At 38.2% G+C, this 13,785-nt stretch overlaps 1 protein-coding gene across 2 annotated transcripts in view; it reads left to right on the top strand.

Moving 5' to 3' along the window:
* AGK (acylglycerol kinase) overlaps positions 1-13,785 on the top strand; it is a 103,264-nt gene that overhangs the window by 84,165 nt on the left and 5,314 nt on the right. For both annotated transcript variants that reach the window (XM_010359816.2, XM_010359817.2), the window contains exons 11-14: positions 1,963-2,020; positions 6,292-6,442; positions 6,858-6,955; positions 13,111-13,181. In XM_010359816.2, the coding sequence (XP_010358118.1) occupies positions 1,963-2,020; positions 6,292-6,442; positions 6,858-6,955; positions 13,111-13,181 (378 nt within the window). The remainder of the gene's footprint in view (positions 1-1,962; positions 2,021-6,291; positions 6,443-6,857; positions 6,956-13,110; positions 13,182-13,785) is intronic.

Genomic DNA, 13,785 nt, shown 5'->3' with positions numbered 1-13,785 from the left:
ATTATAGGGTTCCACAAATTACCTTGTGTTTGATCTGAAATCTCAAATCCAGCAGCTCACCAAGAGAAACTGCTTAGCTTTCCCTAAAAAAGTCTGGTTAGGACAAATTGCTTTCCAAAATGTGTTAAGCAACAGTAAAGCATAGTACAGGTCAACACTTTTAGGGCTACTTTATATACTTGCCCCATATCTTGATTGGTTTCTGAACAAAGAATTTTAAAATTCTGATTGTCATTACGTGCTGCCTTGGCTAGGCCCATCCACTGAGTTGCTCTTTGTATTAAGAAAGAAATGGTAGAGATAGGAGAAATCATTTCCTAGCTGGCTACAGAAGACTACAAAGACAGTGGCAAAATGTACTATTGGTAGAGATGAAGGAAACTGAGGAATATGTAGAAGGTAACTGCCTGAGTTGAGATAACCTTCTACTTGACTAACTAGGGAAAGAAGCAAACTATAAAGTAAATTTAAAAAAAAACAAAAAAAAATCAGATGATCAGGGCCTCATTAGTAGTAGCACAATATCAACCTAAATAATCATTTAGAATGTTTCTGCATTCCCTCTTGGATTATATCTAAGCTCTTTGTTATTCCAGGCCCAACTTACTCTGTCATCACCCCTAATTATGAAATTATGCATCTTTACTTCTAAGCTTTTCCCTCTTTCTCTGGCTGTTATCCTGTTTCCCATACTCTAAGTTTTGTACCCTGACTTTATTCTGTGCCATTCATTTTATAAGCATGGCTGCTCCAATAATTTTAGGCCCTTAATGATTTTTTGTCTCTTTTTGATTCCCCTTACCAATAAGCACTGATCAGTTTATGCTTTTCTATATAGTCATTCATTGTTTGCTTTTACTTATTTGGGTCTTATTTTCTCAAATCATAAGCTCCCAAAGTGGGAAATTTATACTTTATATTTCTTCTGTTTCCTCCACATTCATAGTGGATGCTAAATAAATGTATATGATCAGAATCAATAGAGAGCAGTTAATGTTGAGTGATTTGTTAACAGAGATAAGTTTTAAGAGAAGAATCTACTTTATGCCATTTTCTAATTCCGATTAGGTGTCTTCCTCTCTCCAGTAGCTTTTATGTATTTAGCAATAAGCAATAGATTCTCGTTATTCCCAGATTTAACATTTGCCATTTTAAAGCTGTATAACATGAGTAATGTGAAATTATGCTGGTTTACACTTTTTAATTGAGTGTGCATATGTGCATTTGTTTGTGGGAGAGGACATGGTGTACAGGATCTAGTCATTTAGCTTGGGATCAGCACATCAGAGCATGCAGTGTTTGCATCTTCGTGTGGCTGTATCATCCTTTACTCATAGCCCTTTTGAATGTACACTTGACCCGTTGTATCCATAGATATAAACAAATGCAGATAGAAAATATTTAGGGAAAAAAATATTCCACAAAATTCCAAAAAGCAAAACTGGAATTGGCTGCACACTGAGTACTGTGTTGAATCCGTGCAAATAAAGTGATGTGTAGGCATCGTATTAAGTGTTATAAGCAATGTAGAGATGATTTAAAATATACAAGAGAATGTACATAGATTATGTGCAAACATGGCATTTTCTATCAGGGACTTGAACATCTGCAGACTTTGGACTGAGGGACAACTGTATACCGAACTGTATTCTATGGCTTAAAGGATGTGTTTCAAGGATGTTGTGAATTTAGTGACTCAGGGAGCCTGGTTATATATCTCTCATAAATTGCAAGGATCTTTACTGTATAACTAACTAATTACATGTAACTTGACAAGGCATCGAAATGTGGATTTAAAATTGGATGTAATACTCTTTTATACTAAGCCATAACCTCCTAGCTACCAGAATAGCCACTCATAGCAGAGATGTAATTCTAATGTATTGTCTGCCATGAATGGTATCTATCACATGATAGTTCTTTTGATATTCTTATCAGATTTTTATCTTGGTCTTTTCACAGGTACTGGTATCTTGGGCCTCTAAAAATCAAAGCAGCCCACTTTTTCAGCACTCTTAAGGTAAATGTGATTTACAATGTAGATATTTGCTGTGTTATTTTGTTGTTTCTCTGTAATGCAGATATTTGGTATATTTTTTTAATTCCTTGCTACAGATGAATGTGGCATGCTTCAACTCTAAAACAGGGCATGTTTGATTAAATGTAAATACAGAAAGCATTCCTGTTTTGATAAGCAATCACCCCTCATCTACCAACTCATTCCCTCTACTTCCAAACCTATATTTAATTTCTCGTTAGCATTCTAATTACCTTTGCTATTAATTCACTCTCTTGCCAGACAGACCTTGAACATAATGCCATATGTCCCGCTGATTATTTGTATGCTTGTCTATGTTAGTACCTGGAAATGAATTGAAGATTTGCATCTGAATATGTAATATCTAATTGTACAGGTTTGTGTTTATATCAGTAGGTTTCAAACTATACTAGCTAAGTATGGGTGATAGTGACTGTATTGGAGAGTATAGGTATGGAACATTTCCATTATCAGAAAAATTTTTGTTGGGCAGTGCTACTCTATATGATACAATAGAAAATACTGGCATAGAGAAAAGCCTAACAACTTTTATTAGTGAAAATGCTAATAGAAAAGTTATCTTTAACTGTGGACTACAGACTATATTCAGCTTTTATGCAAATCAAAATGGTATATTCACAGTTTGGCTGGCCAGTCTGAAAATTGCCAGATGGGGTTGGAATGTAGTGAGAAGTTTGGTTCTAATGTTAATATTCAGTTATTGAGTGTTTTTCTAATTATAAAAGTAATACATGTGGAAACATAGCTTCCTTTACCTTTTAAACTTTTGGAAAACATAGCTTCCTTTACCTTTTAAAAAAATTCTGACTGGATTAAAAAATTAAATGTAAAACCCTAAAATCACTAGACTACTAGAAGTAAATGTATATAATTTTAAAAATGAACTTGGCAGGGCAAGGTCTTTATATACCAAGGGCAAACTGGATTAGTAAAATCGGTTATTCCTCGAGGGAATAATTTCATTGGTGGAGTTCTGAGTGCATTTAGGAGGAAACAGAGTAGCTACATATTTAAATGGAATATAAACTGTTTCCACCATTTATTCAGCAAACAGCTGTTGATATATGCTTGGGATACAAAGTCAAATGAGACAGGTTTCCTGCCCTCAGTAGAAGTATTCATATGCTGGGAGGGAAGTGTAAGTAAATCAGCAGTTAGGCCAGTGCTGTGAGAGACAGACAGAAAGACTAAGACGGGAGCAGAGAGGAGGGGCATCTAAATCTAATGAGGGTCAGGAAATTTTCCCAGGGGAGGTGACACTTACACTAAATTTTGAAACATTTAAAGGCTGTGTGAAGTCACAGTGGTGTGACATGGCCCTTAATTATGATTAATGCAGTAAAATGGCAGGAAGTGAAGCCAGTGGGTTAGGTAAGGGCAGGTTATGGCGGGTTTTGATGTGCAATTTGACTTTTATCCTTAAAGCAATGGGGAGTTATTGAGTCTTAAGCAGAGGCATGACATGAGCAGATTTGCATTTTAGAAAAATTGTTTTTTTCTAAACAGAAGAACAGATAGGATGTAGGTAGCTCAAGTCAAGGACATTAGATAGAAGATTGTTAAAGTAGTCAGGTGGGAAGTAACGTATAGACTAAGGAGGTAACAGTGAGTATTGACAGTAGAAGACGGATTAAAGAACTGTTAAGTTAGAACCTCAAAAGTCAGAAGAATATAGGATTATCAGATTTCTGGTATGAGGGACTAGAGTTTGGTAATTGGAGTTTTCCACTGATGTTGATAATATTAAAGAGTAAATCAAGTTTGTGAAGAGAGATGAAATTTTCAGTTTAATCTATGTAGAGTTAACATACCTGTGGTACAGACAAGCAAAGATACAATTGTGATTTAGGTCTGGAATTCAGCAGAGAGGTCTGGATTACAGAAACAGATTCAAATGTCATAAGTGTGTGAGCGGTGTTGAAACCATGGGTTGGGTGAAATTACCATTCAGTACAGAGGGCCAGGAATATCCCTAAGGGACATAAACATTTAAAGAACTACCAAAAATGACTAAGAAGTGCTAAGAGAAAATGCAGGAGAGAATACTAACATAGAAGCCAATAGAAGAGAGAATTTCAAGAGAAAAGTAAGAGTTTCAAGAAGCAAAAGCAAAGACTTTAAATATACAGACAAGAGAGTATCCAACGAATTTGGCAGCCTCCAAAAGCTGGACAGCCTCCAAACTGTGGTGGCTGAAGCCAGGTTGAAGAAAGTCAAGACATAAAAGTGATGTAAAGAAATGGCAAGGACAGGCTACTCCTTCAAGAAACCTGACTTTGAAGAGAAGGAGATAGGGAAGGCAAAAGCTGAGAGAAACATGGGATCAATATGGAGTTTTTAAAAGTGGAGAATATTCATGTGTTTCTAGACTGAAGAAAAAGAAAAGAATGTGAGGAGGTGAAGAGAAGGGAGACAGAAAGCATGACTGAATTGGCAAAATCCAAGAGCAGATAGAAGGGTGTGGGATCCAGAGTCCTGGATTGTCCCTGGACAGGAGAAGGGACACCTTTTTTCATTGATACAGGAGAGGAGTAAAGGGTAGGTCCAGATGAAAATGAGATTAGAGAAAGTTAAGGTATTCTCACTGACGTCCCTGATATTCTCACTGAAATATAGGAAGCAGTCATCCTGTCAGAAAGGCGGTGGGTAGTGGTATGGGGGATTCTGAAGAAAGATGAATGGAGGAGGAGGCTTAGGATTATCAAGTAGCATTGAAGACCTGAGGCTAACGATTTGTAGACACGAATGCTCTTTTGGGTGACTGCTTTTCCCTATATTAATACTCAGCAGGAATATCATTTTCTCCTCTAGTAATACTGAGCCATGATGTACGAGTGCAGGAACTTAGTGACAAGGCTGATCCAGAATTGGGGCTTTCTAGGACATATTGTAGAAGAATAAAGACACAGGAGGGCCTGGAGTAAGTGGAAAAAGAAAGCGATTGAAAGTAATTGACTATCAGTTTGGCACTGAGGGAAAATGAGTGGTCAGGGAGTAGAATCCTCAATGTGATTGAAAACTTGGGGCAGTTAGGTCTTCAGAGGCCCACAGTAAAACCCCTCTCTTCCTCTTTTTAGTTTGAACCAAGGTGTGAAAACAAATGCAGGAACTAGGCAGATGAAGATCAAAACATCATCTTTATAAATGTCAGCAGGAGTGGAGGACAGAGCACCGATACGTGGTCTCTATCTGATCTCCTAATACTGTGAGCTGAAGGTATCCATTGAAACAGCTCCTTCAGGGCAGAGACCACCACAAGAAGCTAATTTTCACCACATGAAAATTAGAAGAAGCAGTGAACGTTTGAGACAAGGACAGCTGCTGTCAGAGAGAAAGGAAGGGGCTGGATCCATGCATTGGTCCTTCTAGACTTGGGGAGGAATAAGTGGTGGAGTGAGAGAAGCCAGTGTTGCTACTGTTTTGTAATTCACCACCTGGAAACTTGAGAACAGGGAAGCATTTCACCCTAAGAGACACAATGGGCACAAAAGAATCAACCAGAAGAATATGGGATATGATTAGAGGGTAGGATCTCAGAGTTTTAGATTTCCAAAGTGAAATAGTTCTGGGTGACATTAGGGGGCAGGATGTGGCCATGGAAATGGGTGGATGTGGTGAACTGGAGGTGATGTCAAGGGCTGAGAGGCTAGGGTATGGTTTTAATTATTCATGCGGTCAGGATGTGATCCAGGATGACACTGGACTTGGGATGCCAGGACGCAGAGGACAAAAAAAAAAAAAAAAAATTAGAGTGTGAGGGTGATGGGCTTTGAAGCAAAGTGAGAAGCCTTGGGCTGGATTGTGAGCCTGGGCTAAACCATTCTGTCCTGTGTGTGGAATAAGATTCCAGAAGTGAGGTAGGTACTTGATGCAACTGGATTTCCTCAGTTTCATTTTGCATCACCATCTGTAAGCCAAAGATGAATTTATTACAGATGACCCTATGTTCATTCACCCTCTCTTTGGACAAGTGTAAATGGTGATGGTTAGTCCATTTTAGGGGGAGCAGTGGAGGCAGTACTTGCTGAATTCATGGTTTTTAAGATCTAGCTTTAAGAGGAAAAGAAAGCTTGAGGATTCCATGCTCCAAATTAGCATTCCATCCAGTGAGAGGAGATTATTAATTCACTTGTTAGCAGGTATAAAGAGACAAATAAATAACCTTTACTGAGAGAAACTCCCAGAGTGGAATTGTATATGCATAAGAAAATTTTCTCTCTCTACATTAAAAGGAGTGGCCTCAGACTCATCAAGCCTCTATCTCATACACGGGACCTACAGAGAGACCTCCCAGTGAACCAGAGGAGACCCCTGTACAAAGACCTTCTTTGTACAGGAGAATATTACGAAGGCTTGCATCCTACTGGGCACAACCACAGGATGGTGAGCAATGTGGCGACTGAAGATTGGAGGGCCCTGGTCAGTTTAGGAGTGCCCTAAAGTAGACCTCCAAAATCAGTTTTAGAGACTTAACTAGAGCAGGAGAAGCCTTTCAGGAATCACTGAATTGATCCTTCTGTGTGCCACCAGAGCATGCCCAAGCAACGTGCCATCAATGGGCATAGCAGTCTCTGTGCACAATCTTTCTGTTAATGTGACTGCTTTTGGTAGTGATGTTTTAGGCACAGAGATGCCATTTTTACCTCTATGTAGAAGAAGCATGAAATAAATAAAATGAAGGCAAAGAGTCAGCAGAAAGGCTTGAGAAACTGAGCTGAGCAGCTAGCAGCTGGCCGTCCGTGGTGGGTGGGTAAATGTTAATGGAAGAAACTGACCTGTATCTAATGGATTCCCACAGCCCTTTCCCAAGAGGTGAGCCCAGAGGTCTGGAAAGATGTGCAGCTGTCCACCATTGAACTGTCCATCACAACACGGAACAATCAGCTTGACCCGACGGTAAGTGTGCTTTTTTTATTAGAAAAGCATTTGGTACCTAAGAAAAGTGACAACAGCTATAGAATGCTCCCACTAATTCAGTTATTTTTATTTTTACCCTGTGGAGATAGAGAGGGCAGGGTCAGGGGAAAGAGGATACGGTGTGCCTTTAAGGAATAACAGCAATGAGGAGAAGCTGCCACCTGCAGGAGTGGCATAAATGCTTCTGGGGCTCTGATCACATGTTCTGCTCATTGCTTAATTGGCATTCAGAGAACTTAGGGCAAGAGGGCTTTAGAAATGCAAATTAACTATTCCCATTTGTCACTGGAAAAAAATTGTGGAATTTTTACTTGAGTAAATATCCACGATTTTTGTGACAGTACTAAATATGTCAAATTAGATCCTCAGGAGAAAAATACCCACACACATACATCTGTATCTATATCTACATATGATTTATTTAGGCCCAATCTATAGGTATGCACTATCCCATATGTCAGCTATTAGCCACATGTGGTTAGTTAAATTTAAATTAATTAGAATTAAATAAAATGTAAAACTTAGTTCCTAAGTCACACTCACCACATTTCAAGTGCCCAACAGCCATATGTGGCTAGTAGCCACCATATTGGAAATCACAGGTATACAGCCAGCCTGTCTGTCAGTGCAGAAGGTTCTGTTGGGTGGTCCTGCTATAGAAAATACACCCAAAAGTATTGAAATAAAGCAGGCATTGGCAAACTGGTCTGCCACCTGTTTTGTATAGCCCAGAAGCCAAGAATCTTCTAATTTTAAATGATGCAAAGAAAATCAAAAGAAGAATAATTTTTGTGAACAGAAAAATATGTAAAATTCAAGTTTCAGTATCCATAAATAAAGTTTTATTGGAGCACAGCCACATTCGTTCACAAATATATTGTCTGTGGCTGCCTTTGTGCTACAGGGGAGAGCTGAGTAGTTGTGACAGATTGTATGGCCCAAAGCCTAAAATGTTTATTATCTGGTCACTTACAGAAAAAGTTTACTGACCCTGTTATAGAGAAAACCTTGGTAATTTATATTAATGAGAATACCAATAGGAAAGTAATTGTTAACTGTGGACTAATTACATTCAGCTTTTATGCGAATTAGTCTGTTCACAGTTGTCTAGGCCAGTCTGAAAATTAGCAGATGGAGTTGGAATGTCGTGAAAAGTTTGATTCCAATATTAATAGAGTGATAAGTTTGATTCTAATATTAATATTCAGAGTATTGAGTTGTTTTCTAATTATGAAAATAATACATGTCCATTGCAAAACATTTGGAAAACATAGCTCCCTTCATCCTATAAAAAAATTCTAGTTTGATTAAAGAACTAAATGTAAAATAATAAAATGATTAAAGTATTAGGGTAAATGGCACATGTTTATACCTATGTAACAAGGCTGCACATCCTGTGTATGTACCCCTGAACTTAAAATAGAAGTTTGAAGTTAAAAAAAGTATTAGGGTAAAATCTAAGTGATTATCAGTATAAACTTAAGGAAGACAAAGCCTTTCTAAGCATGACATTTAAGGCAAAAATCATACTGATGCATTTGTCTTTTTATTTAAAAAGACATTCTAAACTTTTAAATGACATATTGGGAAAAGTATTATCATGTGATAGACCAGGAATTCACTTTTCTTATAACAAGCTCTTAGGATAAAGCAATACGAAATGGGCAAAGGACTAATATAAAAAGTGAGCAAGGGGTAAGAATAGAAAATTCATAAAAGAAATAAGCATTTGAAAAAATAGCTTAGATTTGCTGACTATTTACTACATGCTAGGCACTGTCCTAAGAATTTTACATAGTATGCAATCCTTATAGGTAGATTATCTTTATCTGCATTTTATAGGTAAGGAAACAGAGTGATTTCGGCAAAGAAATGCAAATTAAAACAGTAACATTGAATTGTCATGACTAAAAAGCATGTTATAGATTAAAAGCTTGGTGGTGTGTTTTTGTGATGGGAATATAAATTGGAACATCCTATCTCAGAAACTGGGTATAGTATCTATGAAGTGTCTAAAATATATGCATACCTTTGGCCCTATTAACTGTATTTCTAGGAATTTATCCTACTGAAAATAATCTGATGAATATATAATGTAAGCAGTCCTTTTTTACATAATGGAAATCTGAAAAACACTGGTGAAAGTGGATATATGAATGCTACAAACAAAACAAAACAAAAAAAAATTCTGTTCCAGAGGAATTTAAAAGAGAAAGATAAAATTTCTAATTATACATTTCCTTTATACCAAGTCTTTAATAATATGTATTCCGAGTATTTTGTTCATGTTCTTTACCATTGTTCTTTTCTCTGATGACTGAGTACCAGTGAATGGATTGAGTTCAGTGAGTATGTGATGGCGATCAAGATTAGCCACACTCACAGTGCCAAGTGCTTTTTATCTTTGTGCCTATTATAAAAGTATACGATACTGTGCTGCTTATCACTAGTAGTGGCAAATTCATTTCTTTTTTGCACAATTCTTTATAAAAATAAAAGCAAATACAATACAATAAAGGCAATGTAGCTGCCATGTAATAGCTCAAAATGTTCACTTATTAAAACCAGTACATTCAGTGTATGAAAGAAGCTGTAGGAGTGTAGAATGTGTGAAAATTAGGATCTCTTATACAACTATGCTCACTGTATTTATAATAGTAAAATATTTGTAATGAACTAATCAGACTGAATAAATTTTGGTACATTTATTAAAAATCATGTCTATTTTATATATGTATTATTTTCTATCTATTGACATGGGAAAAAGGTGAAAAGATTTGCAACATAGTTCCATTTTTCTTTCAAAAGGAAATACCCCCACTTATAAGTGAGTTTTGTGAATGATGGTGGTAAAGCTCCAATTTTATGTTCTTTCCAAATAGAAAGTTGGTGCCAGTTGTCCAAGCACCATTTATTGAAATCTCCATTTTCCCCCACTAATCTTCAATAGATCTCTGCCATACATCATGTCTATATACATGTAAATGTTTCTAGTCTCTTTCTTCTATTGTTCCATTTTCTCATACTTATATTAATACTCTGCTTCTCTTAATTATTACAGTTTTATAATAAGTTCCATGTTTTTCTTTTTTTTTAAACAGTCTCCTGGCTATTCTTAGCTCATTTGAGTTCTATGAATATTTTAGAATGTTTATTAAATTCCACATAGAAATGTTATAATATTGATCTCACTGCATTGTACCCATAGATCAATTTGGAGAGAAATGACATTTCTACAATATTGACTCCTCTCGCATATGAACGGGGTGTATCTCTTCATTTGTTTAGGTCTTCAATGTCTTTCAATGAAGTTTTATAGTTTTCTCTAGAATATCCTGTCTTTTGCTGGATATATTCCCAGTTATCTTAATTTTTATGCTATTCTAAATAATCTTAAAATTTCATTTTCTGATTTAGTAGATGGACATATAATTGACTTTTTACATCAGTGCTGAATCAGCAACCTAATTAAATTATTATTAATTATTCTAACTTTCTTTCAGTGAATTCTTTCAAATTTTCTATAGATTTAGTCATGGCCAATGCAAATAGTGCAAGTTTTGTTTTCTCTCTTCAAATATTTATCCTTACAATCCTTCATTTTACTTAGATCACTGGCTAGGACCTCAGTACATGGTTGAGTAGAAGTAGCAGTAACAGGAGTCCCCATCGTCTTTCTTATTTCTGATTTAGAGAGAAAGTCTTCATTGCTTCATTCTTGTATTTAATGTGTTTTCTTTTTTTATAGATACCCTTTATCAGATTAAGGAAGTTCCTTTCTATTCCCAGTTTGCTAACCATTTTTATCTTTCATGTTAAATATCTTAGATATTTAATTTTATCAAGTACTCTCCCAGCATCTATTGAGATAATAAAGTTTCCTCATTTAATCTGTCAAAGCAATAAAATGAATTGATTTTTGAATGCTAATGTGAGACTTTTGGCCAAGATGGAGCAAAAAGCACCAGCTTTATATCTTAAACACCTTAAACAGTAGACAAAATCTATGAAACAACTGTATGAGACATTGGTATGAGACAAGCAGCATAGGACAGGGAGAGAGAGCAGGGAATCGAACACAGTGAGCCTGACGCTTGCCCCAGCTGACTGCTGGAGAGAGGCCACTGCCTGTGGAGAGGGAGCCCACACAGCCCATGGCCCCCCTCAGTTGAGGGGCCTTTGAGAATTCTGAGAAATCAAGGCAGCTAGAATTGCAAGGAAGGATACAAGAAAGCCACATGGAGAGGAGAGCCGCACCCAGAACCAAGCTAGAAGTTTATGGAGGTTTCCTCTGGAATCTTCAGCTGAGTACTGACAGGTGCATGCATGTGAGAAACTACCACCTGAGATGGAAGTTGAGTTAGCAATGAGCAGGCGGGACAGTCTCGGGAGCGTCAGTCCTTTCACAAAGCCAGGAATAGCTCGTGTTCGAACCAAGTAGAAAATCCTCTTCAGACATGGGGCATTGGGTAATGTCCTCAGAAAGGTATCGCCTCACTAGTGAGTCAAAATTAATTCTAGACTAAAGGCTGCCCTGTTCCCGGTTAACAAAGCTAAAGGTTGGCTGGGCGCGGTGGTTCAAGCCTGTAATCCCAGCACTTTGGGAGGCCGAGACGGACGGATCACTGGGTCAGGAGATCGAGACTATCCTGGCTAACACGGTGAAACCCCGTCTCTACTAAAAAATACAAAATACTAGCCGGGCGAGGTGGCGGGCGCCTATAGCCCCAGCTACTCGGGAGGCTGAGGCAGGAGAATGGCGTGAACCTGGGAGGCGGAGGTTGCAGTGAGCTGAGATCTGACCACTGCACTCCAGCCTGGGGACAGAGCGAGACTCCGTCTCAAAAACAAAAAACAAAACAAAACAAAAAAAAAACAAAGCTAAAGGCTCACCTCCAAAGAACCACAGTTTCTTTATAGGTAACTTAATTGTGCTTCCAGAACAAAGCTTTAGAACAGGGGTCAGCAAAGGACAGCCCACAGGCCCGAATATCCTGCTGCCTGTATTTATACAGCCTTGAAGCTAACAATATTTTTTACATTTTTAAATCATTGAAAAAAATCAAGAGTATTTTTCTGTTACGTGTGGAAATTGTCTTCAAATTTCAGTGTCTGTAAGTCAAATTTTACTGGAACACAAGCACGCTAATTCATTTGAGTGCAGTCTCTGGCTGCTTTCAGCCACCATGGCTGGGTTGAATAGCTGAGAGAGACCTCATGGTCTGCAAGGCTTCAGTGTTCACTCTCTGGCTCTTTACCGAAAATGTTTCCTGACCCTGTTCTAGCTGAAGCGTGGCTCTCCCCTGGGCTCTGCCTTTCCCACAGCCTTTAAGCAGTAGCTGTGTTTTCTTTCTTTTCCTCCCCTTGTATGCTGGGCCTGGTGACTGGTGGTTGTCCTCCTGTCTCGTCACTGCTTTAACCCATTCTTCCTTCTCCTCTCTAACTCTCCCCCCAGCCCCATCTCTCAGTGTCTTATTGTCAGAGCAGATCATTGCTCCTGGGAGCTCCTGAACCCTGGGCCATTCTTACACATTTATCTATAATATTAATTCCTAGCCCACTGTCTCCCTCTCCAGTACTACTCCTGTCTTAATTCTCAACACGGCAGCCAGAGTGATCCTATTGAAATGAAGCCAGAAGGATTGCTGTTTTTCAACTCTGGTTGCATATCAAATTTGTATGTAGAGCATTTAAAGCAGCACAGGCACCTGGGCTCTCCACACCAAGCAGCTGATTCCATGCTGTGATGTGAAGCTGATGTACAGTGAACACTGAGATTGCTGGGATGGGCTGAAAGCTTGGCCTGCAAGGGAAGTAATCCTAGAGACTACAACAGTTAATAATTACTAGTGAGTGACAGAATGTCCAGAACCTCCCACTCTGAGTTTTCTGTTTGCTTATGTAGTAAAAAAAAGCCAAGCAATGGAGATGAATTTTCTGTAAATTATACCTCAGTAAAGCTCTTAGTGGAAAAAAAGAAAAAGACTGAGAATAGGTTCAGAATTAAATCACTACAAGTAGAGTCCCCTATCTGTACATAGCTTCAAACTATGAACTATCAAAGCTGAGGATGACAACAGGCTGCATTAGCCAAATTTTAAGAGTAATGACGTTAGTGTTCTTAACCTTTTTAGAGCAAAGAAGATTTTCTGAATATCTGCATTGAACCTGACACCATCAGCAAAGGAGACTTTATAACTATAGGGTAAGTGGACTGGGGTTCGTAAGAAATGAGGCTTGTGGTTTTCTCAGATTTTACTATTCACAGTGCCCCATGAAGTCTAAGACAGAGATCCAGCCAAAGCCTTGTCTTGTTTGGGAATTTCGATGTTCGTTCTTTCCTAGGGGCTGACATGTATAGTGCCCCTCTCCTGTGCTGGCTGTCACTGTTCATTTTGTGGGGATCAGAATGTAAGAGCAGTCTTTGTTTTTCAATTGAAACCAAAGAATTCAATGGAGCATGACACAGCGTCAAGAACTTTGGTTTCAGGGTCAAAGAGCTGAATGCAAATTTTGATTCTGCCACTTACCCGACGTCATGACTCGGATCATTTAGCATCTGAATCCTTTCCCCGTCTACAGAATGAAATAACACAATCGTCTCTGCCGATCTCAGGACCGGCGTTCAACCTTGAGTAAGAGAATGTGTGTCAAGTCTTTTTATATTGTGAAGCACTTCACAGTATCCATTACTGTTTATGTCAGTTCACCATGTCCTCCTATTCCCAGGGCCTTCATGGAAAACTGGAAAAGGTATTGAGTACTTTGGGCATTTCCCAGGCCTTTTTCCCTTTCCAACACAGAATACC

This window comes from Rhinopithecus roxellana, chromosome 6 (genome assembly GCF_007565055.1).
Source record: "Rhinopithecus roxellana isolate Shanxi Qingling chromosome 6, ASM756505v1, whole genome shotgun sequence".
In the NCBI taxonomy this organism is placed as follows: Eukaryota; Metazoa; Chordata; class Mammalia; order Primates; family Cercopithecidae; genus Rhinopithecus; species Rhinopithecus roxellana.
The sequence above is the reverse complement of the archived record's forward strand: the minus strand, read 5'-3'. Positions and strand labels throughout refer to the sequence as shown.